This window comes from Saimiri boliviensis, chromosome 7 (genome assembly GCF_048565385.1).
Source record: "Saimiri boliviensis isolate mSaiBol1 chromosome 7, mSaiBol1.pri, whole genome shotgun sequence".
In the NCBI taxonomy this organism is placed as follows: domain Eukaryota; kingdom Metazoa; phylum Chordata; class Mammalia; order Primates; family Cebidae; genus Saimiri; species Saimiri boliviensis.
In genome coordinates, this window is record NC_133455.1 from 91,356,640 (window position 1) to 91,382,905 (window position 26,266).

The following is a 26,266-nucleotide window of genomic DNA, read 5'->3' on the forward strand; positions in this document are numbered from 1 at the left end:
AAATAAACAGCAGTCCCCCCGCCTCCCCCGGCCATCGCCACCTCCTCCGCCCCACTGCGCATGCCCGCTCGCTGGCTCCTCCAGCCCCCAATCCCGGGACGCGGGCTGGTTCCCCGCACAGCCCTGCGCCCTCTGCCCCCAGCCCGCCTCGCGCGCAGGTGGAGAGGGGTTAGCGGCGCGCAGCTGCCCGGGAGAGGCGGGGAAGGGCACCCCGGGGTGCCCAGCTGTGCTCACCCCCACGCCCCCATCCCCATTGTTCTCCCCCGAGTGGGGCTGGGGAGGGGCACATCTGGCGGACCCCTCCCGGAGGGACCAGGCAGTTTAGCAGGTGCGGAGCCTGGAACCCCCACACCCACCTTCCAGGGAGAGAAGTGCCGCAGCTTCTCTGCAAGTTCCCGGCTTTTCAGCACCCGGGACAACAGCAGCGGCGCCGGGAGAGACGCTGTCCACCCGCCCCAAGCTCGCTTCCAGTCGCCGGCTTCGTGCGCTCCTGCCCGGTCTTTCTCTCACCCGCCCGGCGCTGCCTCCCGCAGACCCAGCCTCCGGCGGAGGAACCCGCGGGGACAGGGAGCACCTTCCCCAAAGCCAGGAGAAGGGACAACGGCATCCTACTCTCCCTGCCCGGGTATGTTCAGAGTCACCACCCGCTGTTTAACTTTACAGCCCATTTCTTGGTCCGCACTTAACAAAAAGTCCCAGGTTCGAGTTTTGCTTTGGGCCTGGGGGCTGAATTGGCTTTTGAAACATTTATTTTATTGTTTGCTTAAACTCAAGATAATTTGGAAGATGCCAAGCAAACTACTTTTTCTATCTAACTGGATCACTTGGGTCTCATTATTTCCTGGGCTGTGGGCGTGTTTGAATTGTCCGCTAATTCAGTACAGGGCAGGGAAGAAGCGGGGGATCGGGAGGATTTGTATTAGGGATTCTGGCTGTGGCTCCAAAACTTTCAATTTATCTGAAAGATTGTTTTCTTTTTTTTCAATACTGATTATAATAACACATCACAGAGTGATGATTACTAGAATTTCTCCAGGTCTGAAAATTCTATTAGTTCTTTCAGGCACCTTGTAAATTTCCATTGCTGAGTGTTAGAAGTTACCACGAATTTGACACATCCAGATAGAAAAACGGAAAATAAAAAGTCACCCTTTTATTCTCATCCTCCCTAAATCCTTAAAAAGTTCACCGACATAAAAAATAAAATCCAGAAATTGTTCTTCTACTATCTGTGTATTTGTGTGGCTCTTTAACAAGTTAATTTTTAAAAAAATTTAAGACATATCTGAGCAGTTGAAAACTCAATGAATAAAGATAAACTTATTGTAACTCAAAATACGTTTCACTTTCACTTTATTTGGTGACTTGAAATTAGTGACTGAGAAATGAAACTGGAAATCCTGGACATGGATGTTTTCATTCTTTCATCAAAACCTTTCACCCTTGGTGACCTTACTATCCAGACTTTAATATCTAGACACACCTGAGTCTATCTCCTAACATAACACACTATAGTGCTTCCTCTTCGCCTGCCTATCAACTTAATAAAGATGTATTAAGAATACACTTTGTGCTATAATGTGCTAAGTATAGCACTGAACGACCCAAAGCTACTCAAGTGTGAGTGTGTGAGAGTGTGTGTGTGTGTGTAACACCATAAAAGTCTAGCTATTTAACAGCTGACTGGGATAGTGAAATTATCTTTGCTGAAATCACAGTTGTAATAAATCAATGTATCAATCCTTACCTATAATTAACAGAGACTTTCTAGAGAGAACGTCTAGACAAAAGAGTGACTCTAGGCCAGGTGCAATTTATTTAAACACTTTCCCCTGTGCTCACACCTGTAATCCTAGCACTTTGGGAGCCCAAGGCAGGAGGGTTGCTTGAGGCCAGGCATTCAAGACTGGCCTGGGCTACAGAGTGAGACCCTACTTCAAAAAATAAAATAAAGACTCTAATAGTAGACTTTTTTTTTTTTTTTTTTGAGATGAAGTCTCACTCTGCCACCCAGGCTGGAATGCAATGGTTCACTGCAACCTCCACCTCCCGAGTTCAAGTGATTCTCCTGCCTCGGCCTCCAGAGTAGCTGGGATTACAGGCCCACACCACTACATCCAGGTAATTTTTTGTATTTTTAGTTCAAACAGGGTTTCACCATGTTGGTCAGGCTGATCTTGAACCCCGGATCTCATGTAATCCACTCACCTTGGCCTCCCAAAGTGCTCGGATTACCAGTAAGAGCCACTGCGCCCAGCCAGTGGTAGACTTTTATAGAGAGAAAGTCTTTTTTCCTTCCTCAAATCATCCTGAAGTCATCCTTGTCCAAGGAAAAGCCCTGATCATCCCCTTCTTAATGGAGCTGTTTTCTTTTTTAGATGAAAACAGTATCAGAGTGCTCCATGACCATGGAGAGTAGTACAGGACTCAGGGCTGAGACCCCGAAGAGATCATACAAAGAAATGATAAAGGAAACCTCAAAGTGGGATTCCTGGTTACCTAATCTTTCCTCTAGGTTCAGCAGCATCTGTATTCCATTTAGCTCAGATGACAAATTTGAGATTAACTTAAAATAGTGAAATACTTCAAGTCTTCTCAAGGACAATTAGTAAATGTTTTTTAAAATTAGTTCCTTCACAGCCCTATGATCGCCTGTTCAATAGTGCTCTATGTTGTAGGAAAAGCAGAGAAATACTGATGTCAGAGAGAGGTTTACATTGATATGCCAACCCATCAAGCCATCTGCTTCTCTCTTAAAGTGTGCAACACCCATCTTGGCTAATAAAGGGGCCCAAAAGTAAATTAGATTTATTTCTTGTTACTTAGCCTCTGATTATTTTTAAAGGATTTATAATTAGAGCAATATTACCTCCTAAAACACCTTGTGTCCACTCAAAGCAATTTATAATAAAACATAAATTACTGTAGAAGTGCCTCTCTGAGGCTCATATAGATTAAGCCACTCATGCAAATTAAGATGGATCATATTTCTGAAAGAGATTAGGACACAACTAAAAACAAATCAAGGGTAAGATATTATAATAAAACAAATTTCAGATTATTGGTGACAAAGATTCTTTGCTTGACCAAACTGTAGTTATTCTTCTGAACCTTTTCCTAGGGCATCAATGTACTTCCTTGTACAATCCAGTTTTAGCAAAGAACCCTACTAAGTCAGTTTGGCAAGAGATATCGAGGGTCGGGGGTTCTTTCTGTATTTGAAGTTGAGTACAATCTCTCTTCCCCACTGAAGGACTACATTGCAGTAGTCCCTGTAACTATCACAATGGTCCTGAATAAAGTCTACTGAGCTTTAACATGTATTGTTAAATATTTTTTTACACTGCCCCCTATGCTTTTTTTCAACATAATGATATCCTCTGTTGAAATATAACCTACATAAATGGCCAAATGCAATGTTACAAAGGTAACAATATAGTTTACAAAAGAGATAATACAGTTTACATTAAAATATAAATTTTTGTTGTCTAGTTATTTAAATATTACTAGTTTTGAACAAAATACAGAAAAGTAGAAATAAGAACAAACCAATTAAAACTACTCCCCCACTCCATGGGCCTGTGGTACAGCAGACAACATGTGCTCTAAGAAGCTGGCCCAACACCTGGCAAGGCAGGTGTAGGGCAGCTGTGGGCTGTGCCAGACCTTGGCCCAGACTGGTGGCAGCAGAAGCAACAGTGGGAGCATGCTGCAGTCGCAGGAGGAAAAAAGGGGCTGTTCATGAAGGTAAACTGTGTTCTTTTCCATCCATAAAGCCTCTCTCTGTGGCATCTGCACAGTAATAAAATTTAAGAGTATCAAAAATTATTTGTGACCCTGCATTTTCTGGCACTCAGGCAATAAACTTTGTCAGTATATTACTACAAGATAAAAGTATACAAATGTACATTGCAATAAAAAATATTGCAGGAGAGGAAAACCGTCTTTTCCTTGCTACCTTTCTTGGTTCCTGGCTGGATCTCTGTAACAAAAGACAGATTAACAAGAGAAAAGCATACAAATTTGTTTAATATATATTTTATGCGACACAGGAGACTTCATAAGGAATTGAAGACCCTAAGAAATGGTTAAACCGGATTGTTTTCAAAGTAGGTTTGCTGAAGAATAAAGAAACGTGGAAAAGTATGATAGGACAAAAATGGGCATGAACTAAGAGGTGTAAACTGGGGGAATCTTAGCAAGGCCTGTTTGTTCATATTTATCTGGGCATTGCTCCAGCTTTGGAAATAAAGGCAATCTCTTTAGAAGATAGGAAAGGCATCGTTCATATGAGCGTCTTATGACCTGCTTCATAGGAAGGTCAGAAAGTCCTTCCTGCACCTGCCATTTCTTGAATTCCTTTGGCTTAAAATATTCAATATGTCATGGTGTCATATATTGGAGTAGCATGTCCTGAACCATATTAATATTAAGGATCTGCCAGAATTCAGAGTGGAATCTCTGCCTTTGAAAACTGCTGCAACGTTGCAAAGCTAATATCCATAGTCTTAGAAATTATTGTGTATACAAGAATACTATTTTTATCTGAATGTAATTTTAATAACATACATTTTATTTTCTATTTTAATTATACATAAATCAAAAAGCTACTTTTAGTGTCTTATACAACCTCTACAACTTATAGGAAATGTCAAAGGAAGCACTAAAGTGCCATTGTATAAATTTACATTTTAAATCGAACTCAGACTTGTACCAAACAAATGTGAATGAAGAGTTAAAATTTTTAAGGAAAATTATTCCATCTGGATCAAGAGCTCTAGATGTACTTTATATTTCAAAATAAAGTATCAGACATTTATTCCAATGTTGCTGTAGCCTATAAAAATACTCTTAACTGCGCTAGTCACAGTTGAAAGAGCAGAGAAATATTTCTCCAAATCAAAGAATATTTTTTAAAAATCCTGATTCATAGCATTTGCTGATTTCCATGGTGCAAATATTTTCACCATGTTTGATTTTATGCAACCAATGTGACCTCAATGAACACAGAAATGGGAAGATATATATAATAGCATGTTATTCTACAGCATTTTCACCAAACAGATACAGCAGCTATAAATAAGACCAAGAGTATATCAACGGTGAAATAATTAAAATGTGATGGGTTTTGAGCATTTATTATACTCATTTTAAATCTAACGTATAAAAATGGTTTATATTACTTAATTTTTTTATAAAAGTGTGTTTAACAAATGCCTTACGAAATTCCTAAGAATGTGAGAATTAATTTTTCTGAAGCAGTGTGAGTTCACTCCAGCACATTATCAAATGCAATATGCTTGGTCATTATTTGTATTATAATTTTGAATTTGAGTGATAAGTAAGGGGAGGTGTGCTCATTATACTTAGGCAGCAAAGAACCTTACTGAAAGAAAGGTCTAGCCTTTGCCCTCAGCAATTGGGAGAGCACCTCTAGGCCCCTTGCCTAGAATGTCCTGCCTCATAGGCAAGTCTGTTTGCTGAGAGTTTTGGAGACTAAACAGTCTAATGCTATGGTTTATGGTGAGGGCCTTGAGCCACACAGTCTCAGTTCTCACTTCTGGGGAACTAGAGACCAAACGCACAAAGAGGAATAGAATATGCCTCCCCAAAACATACCAGTTTGGTATCAGGTTTGTTTTGAGGTGAAGGTAACTAACTCTCTGTATTCCCACTTTTTGTTGAAAAGCAGGCCATGAATTTCCATTTTTAAAGGTATCACCTCTCGTACTCGAAAAAGAACAACTTCAGAGACAACTCTTAGCACTGGACAAGACGCTTATCTGTGTAACAAACATACTACAACAACCTTTATTTACCAAACTTTCCTCTCCTTACTCCCTGTGCTGCCCTCAAATCCTTGCTCTCATCTTATCCCTCTCCTCCAGAAGTGAAGCCCTTTCCTTTGTCTAGCCTAAGATGGTATACAAGCCCTCAATTCTAACTGCCTCCTTGAGTCACAATTCTTTGGGAACTTTCATACATATATATGTAACTAAATCTGCTTTGCCAGCCAAGCACAGTGGTTGATGCCTATTATCCCAATGCTGTAGGAGGTCAAGGTGAGTGCATCACCTGAGGTCAGGAGAGGGATAGAATTAGGACAAACACCTAACGCATGTGTCACTTAAAACCTAGATGATGGGTGGACGGGTGCAGCAAATAACCATAGCACATGTATACAACATGCACCCAGCATGTATAAAACATGCATACAACATGCACATTACATACACAAGCATGCATAATACACATATGAAATGCATACAAAATGCATGCTACATGTATGCAACATGCAGAAAACACACCACACAGCACACACATACTGCATGAATACAACATGCATGCATGTGCACATCATGCATGTTTAATGCATGATATATGCCTAAAGCATGCATGCCACATGTGTGAACTATGCTCCAAAATGCACTGCATGCACACAACATGCATACTAAATGCATGCAACACACCTACAACATGATGCTACATGCATACTGCATACAATATGCCTACAATATAATCATGACATACATGCACACATGCCACATGAAAAACATGCAAGCCATAACTAAACATGTGTAGTACATGCATTCTAAATGCATGCATGCCAGATGCACACTACATGCAAACTCCATGTGAACAAAATGCATACTACTTGCGTACAGCATGGCCACAACATACAAACAACACGGGGAAAAACAGCATGCCCACAACGTAAAGGCAACATGGAAAAAACACATACTACATGCCTACTACGTGAGTACTACATGCACAGATACAACATTCTTACAACATTCATACAATGTGTACTACATACATGTTACATGTGTATGACATGCCTGCTACATGCATACAACTTGCATACTGTGTGCACTACATGCATACTACATGCACACACCATGTGCACATGTGCACTACATATTTACAACATGCATAGTCTGCACACTGCACGCATACTACATGCATGCCACATGCATACATGTGCACTACACACATACAAAATGCATACCATGTGCACTAAAACATGCAGAGCATGAAACAATGTACCAAAAACATGCAAACAACATGTGAACAACATGCCTTAAACACACATAGTATGCAAACAATGCCAATAACATGCATACTAACTGCAAGCAACATGTCTGGAGCAATCAGAGAATGCACAAACATGTTTAAAACATGCAAAAACATGCTTATGTCATGGGAAAACTTGCAATGTGGAAACCGCATGTGCAAAACACGCAAAGACCACACAGAAACATGGCTAAAACTCACAGAGAGCAGGCCTAAAATATGTTATGAAAATAAGATGCAATGAACATGTTTAGATACATAAGTTGTAGGGCCCCATGTAAAATAAAAATGAGGAATCTTTGTTCTAAAGTTATTAAGAATCTCAGGATGGTGACAATGGAGCATCAAACCAAGAGTGAAGTCCTTCCATGCACCGAGTTCATCTAAGTACAGGGCTCTGTATAACTACAAAATCTGCACACCCATGAAGCCAGGCCTGTTTGGACCACCAATCCTCTTCATATAATTATCTCCTACTCCTTGCAAACAATGGCCTTGGGACAGCGACAATTAATGGCCTCAGGGAACTCAGGACCACAAAAAACACTTGCCATAAGTCAATGACATGGCTTGCATCTTATGTTATTAAAGAAGTTGGAAAATCTACCATGCTAGTATTTCTTTGCCAAGAAATAAAGATTATATCTAAGGACAGATACTTTCCCTTGAGAAATTACAATCTCCCATCTTTCCTTGCTATGCTGCTAAGTCTTATTTCTTGGACTATTTTTCCATGTGTGAGTTAATCTAAAGGAATAGAAATGAATCTTTTCAGGCTCCACAGTAGCTTACAAAAACTTCTTCTTAAATATCTTTTAGATTTTCTTTTTGGCCATGTTACTATAAATGGGCAGACAGGTTTTTGTTGTTGTAGTTGTTGTTTTTGCATATCTTGGATAAGAGCCGAATTTTGTGACCTTTCCAGTTAAAAGACAAAATAGAAGCAGATTCCGGCTTCACAGTTTCTTTCACATCCTCTGTCTCTTTCATCTTTCATTTGGTCAGTGATTTCATTCTTTCTCTGTTACATAGTTTAAGAGATTAGAAACTCATTTGTATTCATCTGATAACTTTTTTTCAGAGAATTAGCATTATACCTGCTTCTAAGAAAATGAGTTTCCTGGCAATGCTGTCATTGCTACCTTACTTGTATTTAAAGAAATACTCAAACGTTAGTATCTTCCCTTCATACTTGGCCCAAAATTCAGATATCAGCTCCTATCAGGAGTGACAGTGTTAGCAAACCCCTAGAACATGCCACAAATCCACTCACTCTCTGTGCACATAAAAAAAAAACATGACTAACCAATTGTGATGGTTTTGCACATTAACTCCAGGTGCAACTTTAAAAACCCTCTCAACACTGCCACCCAGACTGCCACTCTCTGTTAATCAGTTGGCCTGTGAGTGGAAACCCCTTTACCATCCCTGAGCCAGCAGAAGATGGCTGTAATGAGGCATGGGTTCTAAAACGTAAGAATGCGTCTTCCACATAAATGGAAATCAAGCACTTACAAGGTGTTTTTATAGCTTTAGATGTTATCACTTCTATTTGAATAAATGTATTACCAATACCTTTTTAAGTAGGACTAAGAGGATTACATTTTTGTACTTTGAGATATTTTTAAGGAAGTTTCTATAAAAGTTTTTACTGTTCTGCAAATATAGTACTAGATAATTGAAAATTACCATACAAGGATTGTATGCCCATATTAGAGTATTTCTGTGAATATTGACACCTGAAAAATGTGAAAAATCCATGAAAAATTTGACTAAAAGCCATTTTAAAGAAATCTAGGCAAAAATAAGGGCCCCAATAATTAATATAGTTTTAGCTATAATTTGTCATCACCAAACCCAATATGAGGGGTTTTGTGTGGGGTCTTTTGGCCTCCAAATTGAAATAAATTGTTTATGGATAGGAAGAGTTAAGTGAATCTGTGTTTGCTAATAATAGCAAAATTTTGATTATCCGACTTGTTGGAAATGAGTTTATAACATCAGGAAGAATCCACACCGAGACAATGGATTACTCCCAATGGATGGCTAGTTTACTTTCTGCAGAAAGGGTGCAGCTCGCCAGCAGTCTTGTCATGAGACCACACGTGAACAAAGGAGACAGGGACATTTATAACTTTCATAACCTGATGCAATTGCCCTACTGCCGTGTCCAACTTCCATTGGCAAGAATGAGACCTCATATTCTATGCTTGACCTGATTGGCTAAAAACTTGGAAATTTCCTGAATAGATAAAGGCGAAGGAAGACAAGGAAGACAACAGGGAATAAGCGGAAGCTAGTCAGGAGAAGGTTAGGAGGGCTTCCAAATAAGGAATGGCATGCACCAGAGTTTGGCGCTTGCCCAGCTCTGTTCAGACATGCTGGAGTGAGTCAAGGTAGCTGATTTAAGACATAGCTGATTTAGAGAATATATATGCATGGGTCAATGTTTATGCATAGTGGATAATGGCCATAAAGCAATAGATTGTAACTCCTTATAATGTAGTCTAAGATAGAAACTTTGAAGAACTTTCTCATCTTTCACAATTCCCTTCTCTTTTTATTTCATAATTCTTCTTCAAACTTATCTAATAGGTCCTTGCTTCATTGTTCGGCTTAGTCTTCCAACAGAAGTAATTTCTCTGGATAGGGTGGAAGAGGAGTTGGAGATAGGTTAGCGAGGGTAGCATTTATGAGCCTTTGCACAAGTCCTTGAACACAGGGTATAACATAACAACCTGCAAGAAGAAGTATATCTAATACCACTACCAGGGAAGTGAGGACTGATGCCAAAGTGTCCTTCCATTTGCCAAACCAGTTCTCTGACCAGTTTGAAATGAGGTTATTTATTCTTGAATTTTTGGCTAGTTCATTAGATAGGGCCATCAGTCCCTATAATGCTCTTGTGATACTTCCATCTAGAGCTGTGTTATTTGGAATGAAAGTACAGCATTGGCTCTTAATCACTACACAAACACCACCCTTTTCAGCTAACATCATGTTAAGAGCAATCCTGTTTTCCCATGCCATTTGGCTGGTAGACCTTAATTGTTCTGCGATTCCCTTAACAGCATCCTTTGTATAGTTAACACGTCATTGTTGATTATAATAAATGGAATTTATCCTGTCTACATTTTTATTTATTGTCACCCATCAGAATAGTGTTGATTGAAATCCAGCAGCTCTTTGATCTCTGGCTTTAAATTCATTTGGAACTCCTCTTGGGATCCCGATTTCATCTAAGTACACATGAGAATCAAAGGACTCATCTGGGGTTCCTCTTGTATGTCATTGGCGGGGTTCCTCTATCTTTGGTTGATGAAATGCCAAGGTAAAAGGGATAGCCAACTGGACTAGAGTGCAAGTACCACTCCAGTTATTTGGCAGAGTGCCCAGTAAGGGTCCCGCATAATATCACCATCTGTCCGTGTGGGGATGGCTGATGGAAGGCTGATGCATTAGCTCTTGGAAGTGCCTTACTTCATTGTCTCCTGTGAATTTCCAAGGAATATTGAGTTCTCCTCCCGCCATAAGAGGCACAAAGTAAGCTCTACCTTGGAAGATGGCTGTTAAATGGCCCTTGGGGGCTGACTTGCAGGGTGTTGGACTTCAAGATATAGCAGAGAGAGAGCTTGCTACAGTTCATTGTTCCAGGTGGTGGAATCTTGAAAGACTCATGTATTCCAGGTCTGTCTGGTGAGAGGACGTCTTCAGTGGGAAGGGAACAATCTGGGCCTCTGGCCTACCATGTGCACAAGTGTCACTTTTATTTAGCATGCAGATGGAATATTTAATCCATTCTAACCAGGCATTTGCATCTTGATACCCTGTCTCAATAGCTAGGGTTTGTTTCAGATCATTTATCTGCACTACCGATACCTTTGTTTTATCATTAGGTGTGGGAATAATTTGAATAGCTGATGTTTAATCTAAGGCTGAGATGGCTGGGGTTGGAGAAGGGGAAGGAAGAAAAGGAGTAAGGCATATTCCAAACATACCTACATGATCTTTCCTGTTTACATTTTCCCCAACGCCATAAAGGTGATTTATAACAGGGTTTCTACCTGTAATTACAAAAATAGTGATAGAAATGAGGATGGGGTTGCATTGGTAAATTTTGCAATCAGGGGAATAAGTCCCTTTAGTGAAGTAGAGGCTAGATCTGAGATCAGTACAAATTCCTCCTGCAGAGGTCCAGCCTCCATATTGGGTCATCCCAGCTATTGTACGGCTGCCAGTCAGTAGGGACAAGGAATTGACACCTGCGCTGTAACCTGTCCCATCAGTGAGGACTAGGAACTGCCAAATCGATTAGGGGACCAAAGCATAAGTATTTCTCTGAGGAAGTTAACTGTCTTTGACCACACAAGTTTCCACAAGGCAAGCACCAAAGGTTATAACTTTGAGGGGAACCTGATCTAGTTATATTAATGATAAAATGAGGAGTAGCAAAAGGAAGGAAAGAAAAACAGAAGTAAAAATGCATCAAATTTTTCTTACTTTTAACTTGGTAGGGCTTGGTCCAGGAACAATTGCCCAGGAACCTGAGGGAGCAGATACCTTCTTGACCCAAGTATGGGGGATCCATCCCTTCTCGGGGGTGCGGATGGCAGTCTCGGTGGTCAGCAGCACACGATGGGGTCCTTCCCAAGCTGGCTCAAGCTTTCCTTCTTTCCATTCTTTAATGAAGACGTGATCTCCAGGCTGATGTTGGTGTACTGGAAATTCCAAGGTGGTAGCTGTGCTAAAAGACCTCTAGTTTTAAGAGAGGAGAGGGTGGGAAAGAGACCAAATATATAATTTCTAAGAAACTGATCTTTGGTTTCAAATGTAGGAACATCAGCTGAGGAATGTAATTAAGGTAGTTCATATAGCATCTCATATGGAGATAAACCTATGTTTTCCCAGGGAGCCATCCTGATCCTTAATAAGGCGACAAGAAGGCATTTTGTCCACAGTGACAGGGTTTCTAAAATTAACTCCGTTAAGTGATTTTTAAGTGTCTGATTCATTCTTTCTACTCTCATACCTGAGGAAGGATACCAAGGAATATGATATTTGCATTTTATGGCTAATGTCTGGACCAATTTCTTAATGACATCTGTGGTAAAGCACATTCCATTGTCTGAGTCAATGTTATTTATTAATCCAAATCTCGGTACAATATGCTCAACTAAGGCCTTTACTACATTATTGGCAGTGGCTTTCAAGAAAGGAATAGCTTCTACCCAATAAGTAGATGATCAACTATCACCAACTGGCCTACTGGTGGCCTCTCAGTGTAATCCACTTGTACACTTTGGAATGGCCTTAATCATGGAGTTCTTCCACCAGTGGCTAAGGCCTTAACTATAGAGTTCTTCCACCATGGAGTTCTTCCACCAGGGAGTTCTTCCACCCAATGGTTAAAGCCTACTGGTGGCATCTCAGTGTAATCCACTTTGGAATGGCCTTAACCACAGAGTTTTCCCACCCAATGATAATGTCTTTAGAGCCTGCTTATTTGTTTTCTTGCAGATGAAACAGCCATCTGTGATCTTCCTGGCCAGTTTGTAAATTCTAATACATCCACAGACTCTAAGAACTGCATCATACAAGACCTGAGAACCCCGGTGTGTTCCTTGGTGAAGATGAGATAAGACTTCTCTCATAAAGAAACTTAGAGAGCATCTCTCTCTGGTCCGGGAGAATCCATTTCCCATCAGCATTTTCCTTAGCTCCAATTTCTGTCAGTTTCTCCTTCTCAAGAGAAGAGAAAATAGGAACTATTTTAGGAGAAAGAAGGCAGGGAGCTAGATGAAACATTGGCTTGGTGGCGTCAGCTACCTTTTGCCTGGTCTGTAGGTTGTTTCCCTGACTTTCAAATGCAAAATCATGTTGATATCCAGGGACATGTACAATAGCTATTTCTTCTGCTAACTGGAGATTGTTCAAAACATGAAGAGTCAATGGTTCATGAGCAAGTTCTCGGCCTCGGTTGTTCATCAGACCTCTTTCAGCCCAAATTTTTCTAAATGTATGTGCGACTCTAAAGGCATAGAGTCTGTATAAATGGTTCCTATTTTATTTTCTAAGTATTTCAAAGCTTGACTACAGCAAATAATTCACAACCCTGGGCAGAGTAACTATTGGGTAATTGTCCTGATTCAATTTTTTCAAGGGTCTCTCCATCCACTGCTGAGTACCCATCAAACATCTGTGAGGACTCATCTATGAATACGGGCATCTGGTCTTACAAGGGGTCTCAGACAAATCTGGTCACACCTTTGTATGGTAATCAATTAGGTCCAGACATAAATGTTCCATCTGTAGCAATGGATTTCCAGTTAGGAAACCCGCAGTGTTGAGTGAGCTATCAGTTGTTATGGTTAAGTCATCTCTTTCTAGCAGAATGGCCTCATACTTTAGAATTCTAGAATTGGTAAGTCATCTTCCGGCCTTTTGATTTAAAATAGCTTTAACTTGATGGGGTGTACTCACAGTCACATACCCTCCAAAGGTAATTTTTTTTACTTTCTTCTACTAATATGGTGGTAGCTGCCACAGATTGGATACAGTGAGGCCACCCACTGACAACTGACCCAAGACTTAAGACAGAAAGGCAATTGGCTGCTGGTGACTTCCATGGTCTTGGGTGAGCACCCCCAGGCCTACTCCATTATCTACATTGACAACGAGTTGGAAAGGTTTCTCTAAGGAAGACAAGGTCAGGACAGGGACAGACATTAAATGTGCCTTCAGTTCATTCACTTGATCTATCTCATCAGAGGATCATATGGGTGGGTCTGGTCCTCTTTTAGTTTTTATATAACATTTACTTCTTAATGCATAGGAGTCAATCCATAATTTGCAATATTCAATTAGCCCTAGGAACTTTCTGAGCTCATGTTTTGTTTCCCGTAAGGGTAAAGACCCAATCCCTTCAACTTGTTCAGGCCCAATACTTCTTTTGCCTGCACCAATTCGATAACCTAAATATCTAACTTCTGGATCAATTTATGGAAGCTTTTCCTTTGAAACCTGTAGCACCTTTGAATGCAGGTGATTTAAAAAGTACATGGAATACTCACCTTTTCTATATCCTCACGAGATATAAGAATATCATCCATGTACCAAATTAAACGTAACTATGTTGGGATCTCCACTTCTCTATTAATTTTATCTAGAGCATGAGTAAAAATATTTGGTGAGTCTGCAAACCCGTGGGACAATATGGTCTATTGGTACTGTTGTTTGGTTTTGCCCTGTGTGGGGATCCTCCCATTCAAAGGCAAACAGATCTCAACTGTTTTCAGCCAGAGGGCATGCCTAAGAGTCATCCTTCAAATCTGTAACAGTATTGATGACTATAGGGAATTTTGCTAAGAATAGTATATGGGTTTGGCATAGTTGGATGAGTGGTTTGCACTATTTCATTTATGGCTCTAAGATCCTGTACTAATTGATAGGATCCATCAGGCCCTGACAGGCAAGACAGAGGTATTATATGGAGACATACAAAGCTCTAAAGGCCCATCTCTAAGGAGACCTTCAGTAACAGGTTTCAATCCTATCCGACCTTCTAGGGGGACTGGGTACTGCTTTCTCCTAGCCACTTCCCAGGAATCTTTAAATGAATTTGTATCGGGGGAATCTGGAGCCTCCCTCAATTTCCTTCTCTTGACCATATATCAGGGTAAATTTTCTTTTCATCTACAGTAGTCAACAAATATGGAGAGGGAAAGAATCCCCTTGGCCCTACCTGTAGTCCTAGGCCTAACTTCAGCATCAAGTCTCTTCTTAGTAAGTTAGTACCTACTTCAGGGATTAGCAACATTGAATATTAGTCATTTAATCTTTGTATCTTACCTCTGCATTTTCTAAAATCTTGGCCGTGAATCCTTCCTCCTTTACCCCAAATACTAGTAATTCTTCAGAAGAGAAATTTAACTGGTCTGGAGAGAAGCAAAAGGAAGAACGGGTCACTCTAGAATCTATAAGACATGTTATTTGTTCATGGTTTGGTCTCACCTCCAAATTTATCAAGGACACTTGATGAGACTCAAGATGGAAAAGAAAGAGCCTCGACCCCCACTATTCTTCCTCCCCAAAAGCCAGCATGAGTGGAAGAACTTCCTCTGTGGCCTCTATTTCAGGGCATTCTCTCTTAAAATGGCCCGTTTTCCACATTTGTAACATCTAGCCTGTCCACTTTCTGTTCCTATTCCAGGACTCTTCTGCTTTTGCTTATCCTCATCTGCTCTACATTTCCACCTTTTACAACACAAACTGTGCCCCCCAACTTTTTTTTTTTTTTGAGACTGAGTCTCACTCTGTTGCCTGGGCTCGAGTGTAATGGCACAATCTCGGCTCACCACAACCTCCACCTCCCGGGTTGAAGTGATTCTTCTGCCTCAGCCTCCCAAGTAGCCAAGACTATAGGCGAGCACCACCGCACCTGGCTAATTTTTGTATTTTTAGTAGAAACAGGATGTCACCATATTGGCCAGGCAGGTCTCAAACTCCTGACCTCGTGATCCACCCGCCTCGGACTCCCAAAGCGTGGGGATTACAGGCGTGAGCCACCGCGCCTGGCCCCATGTCCCATTTTGATCTTACCTTCTCCCTCTCTGTGAATCACATTTCAGGACACCAGTCAGAATTTGGTCCTTGGCATAGTCTGCCCAGGTGAGTTCTACCAGAAAATCTTTGCTTTTTGCTTTTGTCTCTCTTCATCTCTTCTCACATATACTTTCTGTGCTTACTCTAAAAGTTCTTCCAAGATGGATCAGTTCTTCCATCTATCTTCTGCAGCTTCCTAGCAATGTCAGACCAACTGTTTGTAACAAAATGTAATTTTAATATACCTCGCCCTAGAGGGCTCTCTGGGTCTAAGTCGGCATAATTCCTCATTTGCTCTCTCAATCTGTCCAAAAATGGTATAGGTCCTTCATCTTTCTCCTGCTGTACATCGAAGGCCTTAGTAAGGTTTGGAGGTCTGGGTGCTGACTCTTTAATTCCTCTTATAATTAGCTCATGCAAGTCCTTCTGCTCTCTCTGCGGGCAGCATTACTGTTATCCCAGTGGGGGTCCTGGGAAGGGAACTGGGGCTCTGTCTGCGGCAGGCTTTCTTGGCCAGCAGGATGATCACGTTCCCAAGCTGCCATAGCAGCCCTGCGTATCATGTTTTGTTCCTCTTTCAAGAAGAGAATATCTAAGATGGACATTAACTCAGTCCAGGTATATAGTTGGGGACCTAAAAACGGATCAATTTGCCCACTCCTTCCAGATCATCCAGCAGGGGAAGGCGGGACTTCTGTCTGTGGCCACGTGGTGGGTGCATTAGGAGTTAGAAATGAGGGAAGATGATTTAAAGGGTCTCATTGGTTGCTTTCTTTTTCTAACTTCTTGGCCACACCTATTTATTGTTTTAAGTCCTTCAAGGGGTACAGAGAAACAGGCCCTGGCTGCCAGCATAGGGCATACTCTATTTCCTCTGAGGACACCAAACCCTTGTTGTTAACATACACTATTAAGAGTTGGCAGACCCAGTCTCCATCTGAGCCAGATTTTGGCCAGAAAACAGCAGGGTTTAAGATTGGCTCCTGGGTCCAAAGAAAGCAACAATATTTGATCATCAGTTGCTTTTTCTTATGTTTGGTCCTTTCATTCTCTTTCCAGTACTTCAGCTTGAGTCCTAACAGACTGTCAGGAGGGATTAGATCACTCTCATCGCACTTGTTTCCTGCCTTACTTCCTGTCCCAGGCTTACTAGAAGTATTTCTCATATAGGGTGCTAAGTAGACTTAATACCCCACCCCACCCCAAACCAGAGAAAAAAAATCTCTCAGCAGACTCAATACCCCAGATCTCCCGGACCACGGATGTCTCATCTGTCTGTTTCCCAGAAGGACCAATCCCCCAGATCCTCTAGATCCAGGATGTCTCACCTATCCTGTCCTCAATGACTTGGTAAATTTCAATTTCTTACATCAGAAATATCTTGCCTATATCCTTTTCCCCGGGAGATAACCTTTCTCCCTTCCATTTTCCCTCCGGAAGGTTATACACACTCACCCCACATTCACTCCATCTTAACTGTAACTATTCACTCACACACACATTCCCTTCAAGAGCTGACCACCAAGGAAGTACCCTGCCGCCCTCTTGCAGGTTTTCCTGCCTTGGCTCATGCCCAAGGTCTCCCGGTCACTGTGGTCTTGCAAGTCTCTCCTTCTCCCCTGCATTGCTGAGAATCCAAATCTATTCCTCGTACCAGGTTCAGTCCTGGCTCTCTCCACAGGGGCTAGCGCAATAGGGCGGCAGGGCACCTCCCGCAAGAGAGGACCAAGGACTGCCCCGGAGGGAAAACAGAATCCCTGTACGGGCCACCACATTGTTGGAAACGAGTACATAACTTCAGGAAAAATCCACACTGGGTAAAAACTTGGAAGTTTCCTGAATAGATAAACGGGAAAAAAAGATAAGGAAGAAGAGGAAGCTAGTCAGGAGAAAGTCAGGAGGGTCACCAGGGTTTGGAGGTTGCCCAGTTCTGTACAGACATGCCAGTGTGAGTTAAGGCAGCTGATCTGAGACAGCTGATTTAGATAATGTACATACATGGGTATACGTTTATGCTAATAGTGGATAATGGCCATAGAGCAAGAAATTGTAACTCTGTATAATGCAGTTCTAATTGAAGAAGAACTTTCCCATCTCTCACAAACCACTTGAAACAGTTCCTGAATGAATTATTTTCTTTTACATGGTTTCTGGTCAAGATATGTACAGAGAATTGGGCCTTTCACTCCCAGTCATTTCTAGACTGGGTTCTAGTTTTCTAAACTGTGAACGAATCTCAGAGGGTGGTATGAAGATTAAAAGAGCTAAGTCGAGAGCTTTGAGGAGTGCCATAGCAAGGTATGCTCAGCATGTTAGCTATGATAAAAATTGTGGTGATGAGGGTAAAGATTTCTCTGTCTTTTTTTCCTTAGCAATTTTCTCACTGCTGCTGTTTCTTGACACTGTAGTAAAATGGAATGACTACCACCAAGTGACTATTAAATATCTGCTTTTCAGTCCCTGACTACTGACTGATCTATTGATTTACTCTGAATGAGAATGTGGTTATCAGCCTAACCTGCATTTACTCTGGACAGCCACAGTTTATTTTACTCATGAATGCCTCATTGCAGTTGCAGGACTGAGACTATAAACCTTCTCAATTCCTGGTGCCAGAGAATGTGTAAGGAATTCTGGCCAATGAGTCACCCAGCTCCTCTGTTGTTTCTAATTTGGCTGCCAGGATTAAATTGCTTCTCAAAGAAACTTTAATAACTTTTCTTTCCAAAACATTAACCTTCATCATCTCATGGCTTAAGTGTTTAATGATTACTTCATAAACAAGTTTTCATATTTCCCCATGGTTACAAATACTAGCAAAGTCATTCAGCTATTTTCTGTTTATCCCCTTTCTCAGTCTGCTTAACATTTAAAAAAACTTTTGTGAAGCTGAGCGTATGGTCAAAATGAACTAGCAAAATACTAGGAAGCTGTAATAAAGACATATTTTTCCAAAGATAGCCTTTTTCTAGGATTTTCAAGGGAATCTTTTTTTTTTTTTTCCTTTAAAGTTGCAAGTCTGAAGATGACTCTCTTTTGCTCAAGTTGTAGTAAGTCACTGCAAATTGATTTCATCCTACTGAGGAATTTGGAATCAGATGGTTGGTCTTCAAAAAATTAAGCAGAAAGGCCAAATTTTATCACTCTTGAGAAGTGAATAGGAAAGAAATATCAGCATTATATCATCCATGGAAAATTAGCTTCAGCTAATGATGAGAGAGGGGTTCAGAAAAATACAGTAAGAGTTCATTTAAAAAAAAAGTAATGTTGTCATGTGTTTACCTTTTATTTTTCCATATTTTAATATGATTTTATTTAATTATAGTATGAAATGTGATTTGATGTTATTTAAAATACTATTTTGTATAGAGGCAGAAGGATTGCTTGAGTCCAGTAGTTTGAGACCCACCTGGGCAACATGGTAAGACCCTGTCTCTACAAAAAATACAAATCAACCAGGACCAAGCACTGTAGCTCACACCTGTAATCTCAGCACTTTGGGAGGCTGAGGTAGGAGGATTACTCGAGTTCAGGAGTTTGAGACCAGCCTGAGCAACATAGTAAGAGCTCATCTCTACAAAAAAGAAAATTAGCTGGACATGGTGGCATGGTCCCAGCTACTTGGGAGACTGAGGTGGGAGGAGGGCTTGGCCCAGGAGTTTGATGCCACTGTGAGCTATGATTATGCCACTGCACCCCAGTCTAGACAACACAGCAAGGCCCTGTCTCTAATAAACAAAACAACAGTAAACAACACAAATCTTAGTCAATGTAAAAAATATTGATATTGTATATTCCTGTAGCCAAGATCTGTAAGGATCACATCCAGAGGTGATATTCATACTTCCATGTTTAATGACTTTCGGCATGGACACTGATTAACATTGACCAATCAAAAAAGAGCCCAGCCTTGGTTCTGGAGCTAGCTTCTGAGAGTCCCCAGCCAGGTTAGACATTAACCCTTTATTAGAGAGTTAGAAGAGAAGGTCCCAAGGAAGGAGACAGGCTAAGGCAGTATAGGACTATTTTTCATCAATATTTTATGTAAGTATTTCAATATTTTAACAACCATTTTGCAAAACACATGGATAACTATCAGCTATAGTTACAACTCACATGCTGATCACATGTCTGAGGCAGGTGGATCGCCTGAGGTCAGGAGTTTGAGACCAGCCTGGCCAACATGGTGACACTGTCTTTACTAAAAATACAAAAATTAGTTGGGTATGGTGGCGGGCACCTGTACTCCCAGCTACTAGGGAGGCTGAGGCAGGAGAATCACCTAAACCCAAAAGGCAGAGGTTGCAGAGAGCTGAGATCGCGTCATCACACTCCGGCCTGGGCGACAAGAGTGATACTCTGTCTCAAAAAAAAAAAAAATCTTTTTTCAATGTTAATGAAAAATGTGGAAACACTTAAGGCCTTCTGATTCCACCTAAAACCTGGCAACTTCTTATGTTCCACCCTGACTCTTCCTACTTAGAATACTTCTGTCCCTCCCAGCTACCAATTTATCTTATTTCTCAGTCTCTCCAGACCTTCTTACCTTTCTCTTGTTAGAAGCTGAATTCTCTCCAGTACTCCATCCAGACACATCCTCCTGCTCTGCTTCCATCCCCAAGGTATCAATACAAGTTCTCCTTAAAAAAAGCATGATAATATTTTACTTTCTTTTATATAGCTAAGTTTGATTTTTAAATATTTAATTTGGAATTTTTGCATCTGTGTACATATGGGATTTTGGTCTTCAGTTTTGTTTCCATGTAATATCTTTGTCTGATTTTCTTAATAGTATAATTCTAGGCTTAGAGAAGAGATGAAAAGTGAACCTTCCTCTTCTATTTTCTGAAAGATTTTAAACAGTGTTGTTATTATGTCTTCCATAAATATTTGATGGAATTTACTAGTGACATCCTCTGCTTCTGGGATTTTCTTTATGGGAATGTTTCAAATTACAAATTCAATTGATTCTATTCAATTTATTCCAGTCTATCCTCACTTTGTTCTTATTTTTATTATTTATTTCTATCTACTAATTTTGGGCTTAATTTACTTATGGGTTTGGCTGAAAAGTTCTTAGGGCAGGATAGCAGAAACAGTGTGAGTCTTCATTTTGAGTGATTTATTGAGGCAAGGATCAATGCAGACCAGACAAGGATCTGAATGAAGAAGGAAACGTTCTGTGAATCCCAAGACATTCTGAGATTGTAATTGAATAACTAATGTTTATTCCAGAAGCAAAGTGGATTTAACATTAGAAATCATTAAGTTAATATGTCAAAGATGAAGAAAACACATTAAAAAATTTAACACCCATTTGACAAGAATTTTTAAGTACATTAGAAATAGAAAGGAACTTCTTCAATGCACTAAAGTATGCCTGTATAAAAACTACTATTACCATCGTAGTAAATGATGAATGATTGATTATTTTTTTCCTCAGGCTGGGAGCAAATCATGGATGCTCTCTCTCATGACTTCTATTTAACATTGTCTTATTCAGTACAATACAGCAACAAAAGGAAAAGCATGAATATGCAATGGAAAGGATGAAGTAAAAGTAACTTTATTAGCAGATTATATGGTCTTATATGTAGAAAATCCCTAAGAACCTTTGAAAAAGCAACTAGAAATAATAAGCAAATTTAGAAAGATCACAGAACCAATTTCTACTAGCAAAAAAAAAAATAGGAAAATGTATTAAGAAAGCAACAGTTTCAATGACATAAACAAACATGAACTACTTAGTGATAATTTAATACAATTCAGTCATTCTGAGCCTAACAACGTTTTGGCCAAAAACAAGAGGCTTATGCAATGGTGGTCCCTACAATTATAATGGAGCTAAAAAATTCCTATTGCCCAGTGACCTTATAGTATAATTACAGTTGATGTTTGAATAAGAGAGTTAGGGCTGTCAACCCTTGAATAGTTGAAAATTCTCATATAACTTTTGGCTCTCCCAAAACATAACTAATAGCCCACTGCTGATCAGAAACCTTATTGAAGAACATACATTTATTATATGTTTTATGTATTATATACTGTATTCTTACAATAAAGCTAGAGAAAATAACATTTTGTTATCAAGGAAATCCTAAGGAAGAGCAAATGCTTTTATAATACTGCACTGTATTTATTGATACCATAAATTTACATCTGTTTACAAGATGAATCGTCTTTCTGAATTGGCAATTGCAGCTGCAGACCTCAATCTATGGTACATATGAAGCAATTCAACTTTTTCTTGTAACGTCATAACTTTTCTCTGTTTCTTAGAAACACTTTCCGCATCACTAGTGGCACTTTGTATGGGTCCCATTGTGTTATTCAAAGTTTATGGTATTGCATTAAATAACAGAAAGACGTGAGAACTTTGAGAGCTCACTTTTTACTGCAATACGTAATTTACTGGAAAGACAAACTGCAGAAATGATTAGCATCACAGACTATTAAGAGGATACTTGCAACACTTGAGCTTACTGCAATAGCAACAGGAGATAGCTAGAAAGTTATTACAATAGTACAGTATGTGCTACAGTTAACTTTACACTGTTATGATTTAATACGGCATCTTTGCATTTTTTATAGTTCTCTCAACTGCAAATGGCACCATATACGGTCTGTGTTTGTGTACATCAGTTTTAATAAATTTTAACATTTTATAATAGATTTGTAAGTATTTTATGGTAGTAAGTGACAAAATAGATTAACATCTACATATGTTTTATGTACTTATGACATGCCTTTAAATTTTTTTTTTCCTCAAGATGGAGTCTTGTCCTGTCACCCAGGCTGGAGTACAGTGGCATGATCTCAGCTCCTGGGTTCAAGTGATTCTCCTGCCTCAGACTCCAGAGTAGCTGGGATTACAGACTCCCACCACCACGCCAAGCTAATTTTTGCATTTTTAGTAGAGACAGGGTTTCACCATGTTGGCCAGGCTGGTCTTAAACTCCTGACCTCGTGATGTGCCCGCCTTGGCCTCCCAAAGTGATGGGATTACAGGCGTGAGCCACCATGTCCGTCCTTTAAATTTTTTTGATATTTCTAAGCTATGTGATTTATCTATGAGTTTTTTCAAATTGTCACAAATCTCTAAAACATTTAAAAATGTATTTATTGAAAAACATTCACATATAAGTGGACCCACACAGTTCAAACTTGTGTTGTTGAAGGGTCAAGTATATTTTAAAAATAAATTTAGTATAGTGTAAGTGTACCATGTTTAAAGTCTACAGTAGCGTACTGTAACATTCTAGGTCTTGACCTTTTCTCATCACTCACTGACTCACCCAAACCAACACTTTCAGCCCTGCAAGCTCTATTCACGTTAAGTGCCCTATGCAGGTGTTCCTTTTTTAAATCTTTTATACTGTATTTTTACTGTATATTTTCTATGTTTAGATATGTCTTTACATTTAGATACACAAATACTACCATATTACAATGGCCTACGGTATTCAGTACAGTAACATACTGTACAGGTTTATAACTCAGAGCCAATAAACTATATCATATAACCTAAGTGTGTATTGGGCTACATCCTTTAGGTTTGTGTAAGTACACTCTGTGACATTCACACAGCAACAAAATGTCCTAACAATGCATTTCTCAGAATATATCCCTGTTTTTAAGTAAAGCATGATTGTTAATTCCAGATCTAACAAGCAACTTCTGCTCCCATGAAAAACAAAAAAACCAGAAAACATCACTGAGAGATATTAAGGACCTAAATAAAGTGAGACATATATCATTTTCATGGATTGGTAAATTCAGTATTGCTAAGATGTTAGTTCTTCACAAATTGACCAATAGGTTCAATATAATTCCAATTAAACTACTAGAAGGCTTTCTATTTTTGGGAAGGAGAGTAGGATTTGACAAACTCGCTGTGAAATTTATATAGAAATATAAATAACCTAGAAAAAGCAAACGATTTTGAAAAAATAAAGTTGTAGGAATTCTACTATCTGAATTTAAGACTTAGCATAGAGCAACAGTTATTAAAATACAATGTGATATTAGCTTAATGATAAATGTTACAAAATGATCAATGTAACAAAATAAAAAAGGTTCAGAAATAGACCCACACGTATATCATTCACTGATCTTTGACAAAAGGGCCAAAAGTAATTTAATGGAAAAGGATAGTCTTTTCACAAAATTATGCTAGGAGAACTTGATATCCATATGGAACAAAAATGGACCTCAATCCTTACTTTATACCATAATAAAAAATAATTTCAAATAAATCATAGACTTCAAAATAAGGCTAAAACTATCAAAGTCTAGAGGAAAAGTAAAGAGAATATTTTTGTGAACTTGTGCTCTGCAAAGATTTTTTTTGAACATAAAAAACATGAATCCTAAAAGGAAAAAAATTGATATATTAGACTCTATCAACATTAGGAACTCCTGCTGTTTGTAAGACACCATTTAAAAAGGGTAAAAGACTAGTTACAGATTGGAGGAAAACATTTCAGTACATACATTGTCAAAGTACTCCTTTATGAAATATTTAAAGAAGTTATAATAATCACACAAGCAATTTAATTAAGAGTTGGAAAAAGTGTTCAAATACACTCTTTACAAAATAAGACTGGTGAATGGCCAGTAAGCACATCAAAATGTACTGAACATTCTGGAATTATCAGAAAATGCAAATTAAAACTACAGTGAGATACCACAAAACACTCACAAGAAGGGTTAAAAATTAAAAAATGTTTTTATTGAGTGTGGCAGGAATATACAGCACATGTAATTCTCATACATTACTGATAGGAAAGTGAAATGACACACTTTGAAAAATAGTTTGACAGTTTCTTAAGAAGTTAAATATGACCCAGCAACTCCACTCCTAGGTATTTATCCAACACACATGAAAATATGTATTCACACAAAGATTGGACACAAATAATCATAGCAGCTTTGTAATAGACCCAAGTTAAAAGCAATCCAGAGGTATATCAATGGATTAGTGGGTAAAAAAAATGTGGCATATTCATACAATTCAGTACCACTCAGCAATTAATAAAATAATGAAATATTAAAATACTGATAAATAAAACAATGTGGATGAATGTCAAACATATTAGCCTGAATAAAAGGAGCTAAACACCCAAAGTACATACTTTATTATTCAATTTGTATAAAATTATAACAATGACAAAACTAGTCTATAATGATTAAAACATAAATCAGTGATTGCCTAGGGCAAGGGAGTGGGAAGCAGAAACTCACTGGAAAGGGACCCAAGAACATTTTGGGGGTGGTGAAATGTTTTATATATTGATTGTAGTAGGGGTAACACAAATGTGACCATTTTTCTTTGAACTGTTTCCTTAAAATGAGTGCATTTTATAATATGTAACTTATATCTCAATAAACTGAATTTTAAAAACTATTATTTGGCTGAACCATGAAAAATTACAGATATTCAGCCAATTTTGACTTATAAAAACGTTACAGATGGTTTAATCTAACGTTTTATGAATGAATGATATATTGTCTGTAATGAATTCGAATTGAAATTTGAAAGTTTACCATGAGTAATATTTACATCATAATATGGAGATTATAAAAAATGGTAAATATATGCACCCCATCCCCCCCCCATATTGCTCCTTTATGAATCATTGCTAGAAGGCCACTAGTTTTGACAGATAACTAGAGTAAGTAAAAAAAACAACATCATTGGATGCTATATTGTAAGTTTTAGGATATTTTGTATTCAATTACATTTAATCAACTCTAATAAAGGGTGGTATAATTCTACCTACCACAGGTTTCACTCAATAAACATAATATCCTCAGAAATATTTTAGAAGACAGTTTTAAAATATGATAATAGTTTTACAAGTCAAAAATACATTTTTTTTTCTTAATGGGAAGCTAAAAATATTAATTTCTTAGGATGAAGACAATCTTTAGAAAACTTTAACAAGAGTGAGAAAAAAAACATTTAAAAATCAATTTCAAGATATTCTCCTTGTCACTAAATGAAACACTATCACTTGCCTAACTGGAAATCTTATTTTTGAAAAATAATCAACAAATTTCCAGATACAAGTAGTCAATTCAAAATATCAGCATAAGATTCTTATTTCTCGTATTGTTTTTTCAGTATGTGTTCAAGTTTCTATTTCAGAATGATTAAGAAATTGACTGTGGTCACGGAGTCCTTTGGGGGAAAAGCACCTATCTCATCCTTATTATTCAAAAAATAGAATAAGGATTAAAGAGCAGTAAACTGTGACACATGGAGGAGCAAGGACAACACAGTCAACCTTCATTATTTCTCATTTTTTTCTAAATATGTTTCTCTAGAGGTTGCAGTGAGCCAAGACCACACCATTATACTCCAAAAAAGAAAAAAAAAATGTTCCTCGATGACATCCAAATGGTTAGGTTAATTGTGAATGAACAGTTGCTTTCTAAAGGGCAAGCCAGGTTGTTTGGTAAGTATTGATGCATACAGATTCTAGAAGCATTTTGGGTAAAACCGGTCTTTTTGTGGGATTGCGAAATAAAATACAATATGGCCAGTTAAAATTGAATTTCAGTTATTTTTTTTAGTATAGTATATATT

General features: G+C 38.9%; 1 protein-coding gene and 1 long non-coding RNA gene across 8 annotated transcripts in view; one reads left to right on the forward strand and one right to left on the reverse strand.

Annotated features, from left to right (window-relative positions):
- On the forward strand, positions 1–26,205 carry LOC141585154 (uncharacterized). Of its 2 annotated transcripts, none has more exons than XM_074403016.1 (3): positions 1–625; positions 1,991–2,121; positions 26,005–26,205. In XM_074403016.1, exons 1-3 carry the CDS (start codon positions 61–63, stop codon positions 26,014–26,016), a joined length of 708 nt encoding a protein of 235 aa, XP_074259117.1. In that variant the 5' UTR covers positions 1–60; the 3' UTR covers positions 26,017–26,205. The 2 variants fall into 2 exon arrangements, with proteins under 2 accessions (XP_074259117.1, XP_074259116.1); XM_074403015.1 differs by lacking the exon at positions 26,005–26,205 and adding an exon at positions 12,592–18,139.
- The window catches only part of LOC141585155 (uncharacterized), a 376,098-nt gene continuing 360,208 nt past the window's right edge, over positions 10,377–26,266 (reverse strand). For 5 of the 6 annotated variants that reach the window (XR_012518507.1, XR_012518505.1, XR_012518504.1 and 2 more), the window contains 4 exons: positions 20,222–20,315; positions 14,923–15,008; positions 11,575–11,829; positions 10,377–11,138 (listed from right to left, as the gene is read on the reverse strand). This is a non-coding gene — a long non-coding RNA (uncharacterized LOC141585155). Of the gene's footprint in view, positions 11,139–11,574; positions 11,830–14,922; positions 15,009–15,810; positions 15,890–20,221; positions 20,316–26,266 lie in introns of those variants that run through there. The other variant, XR_012518508.1, reaches the window with a different exon arrangement.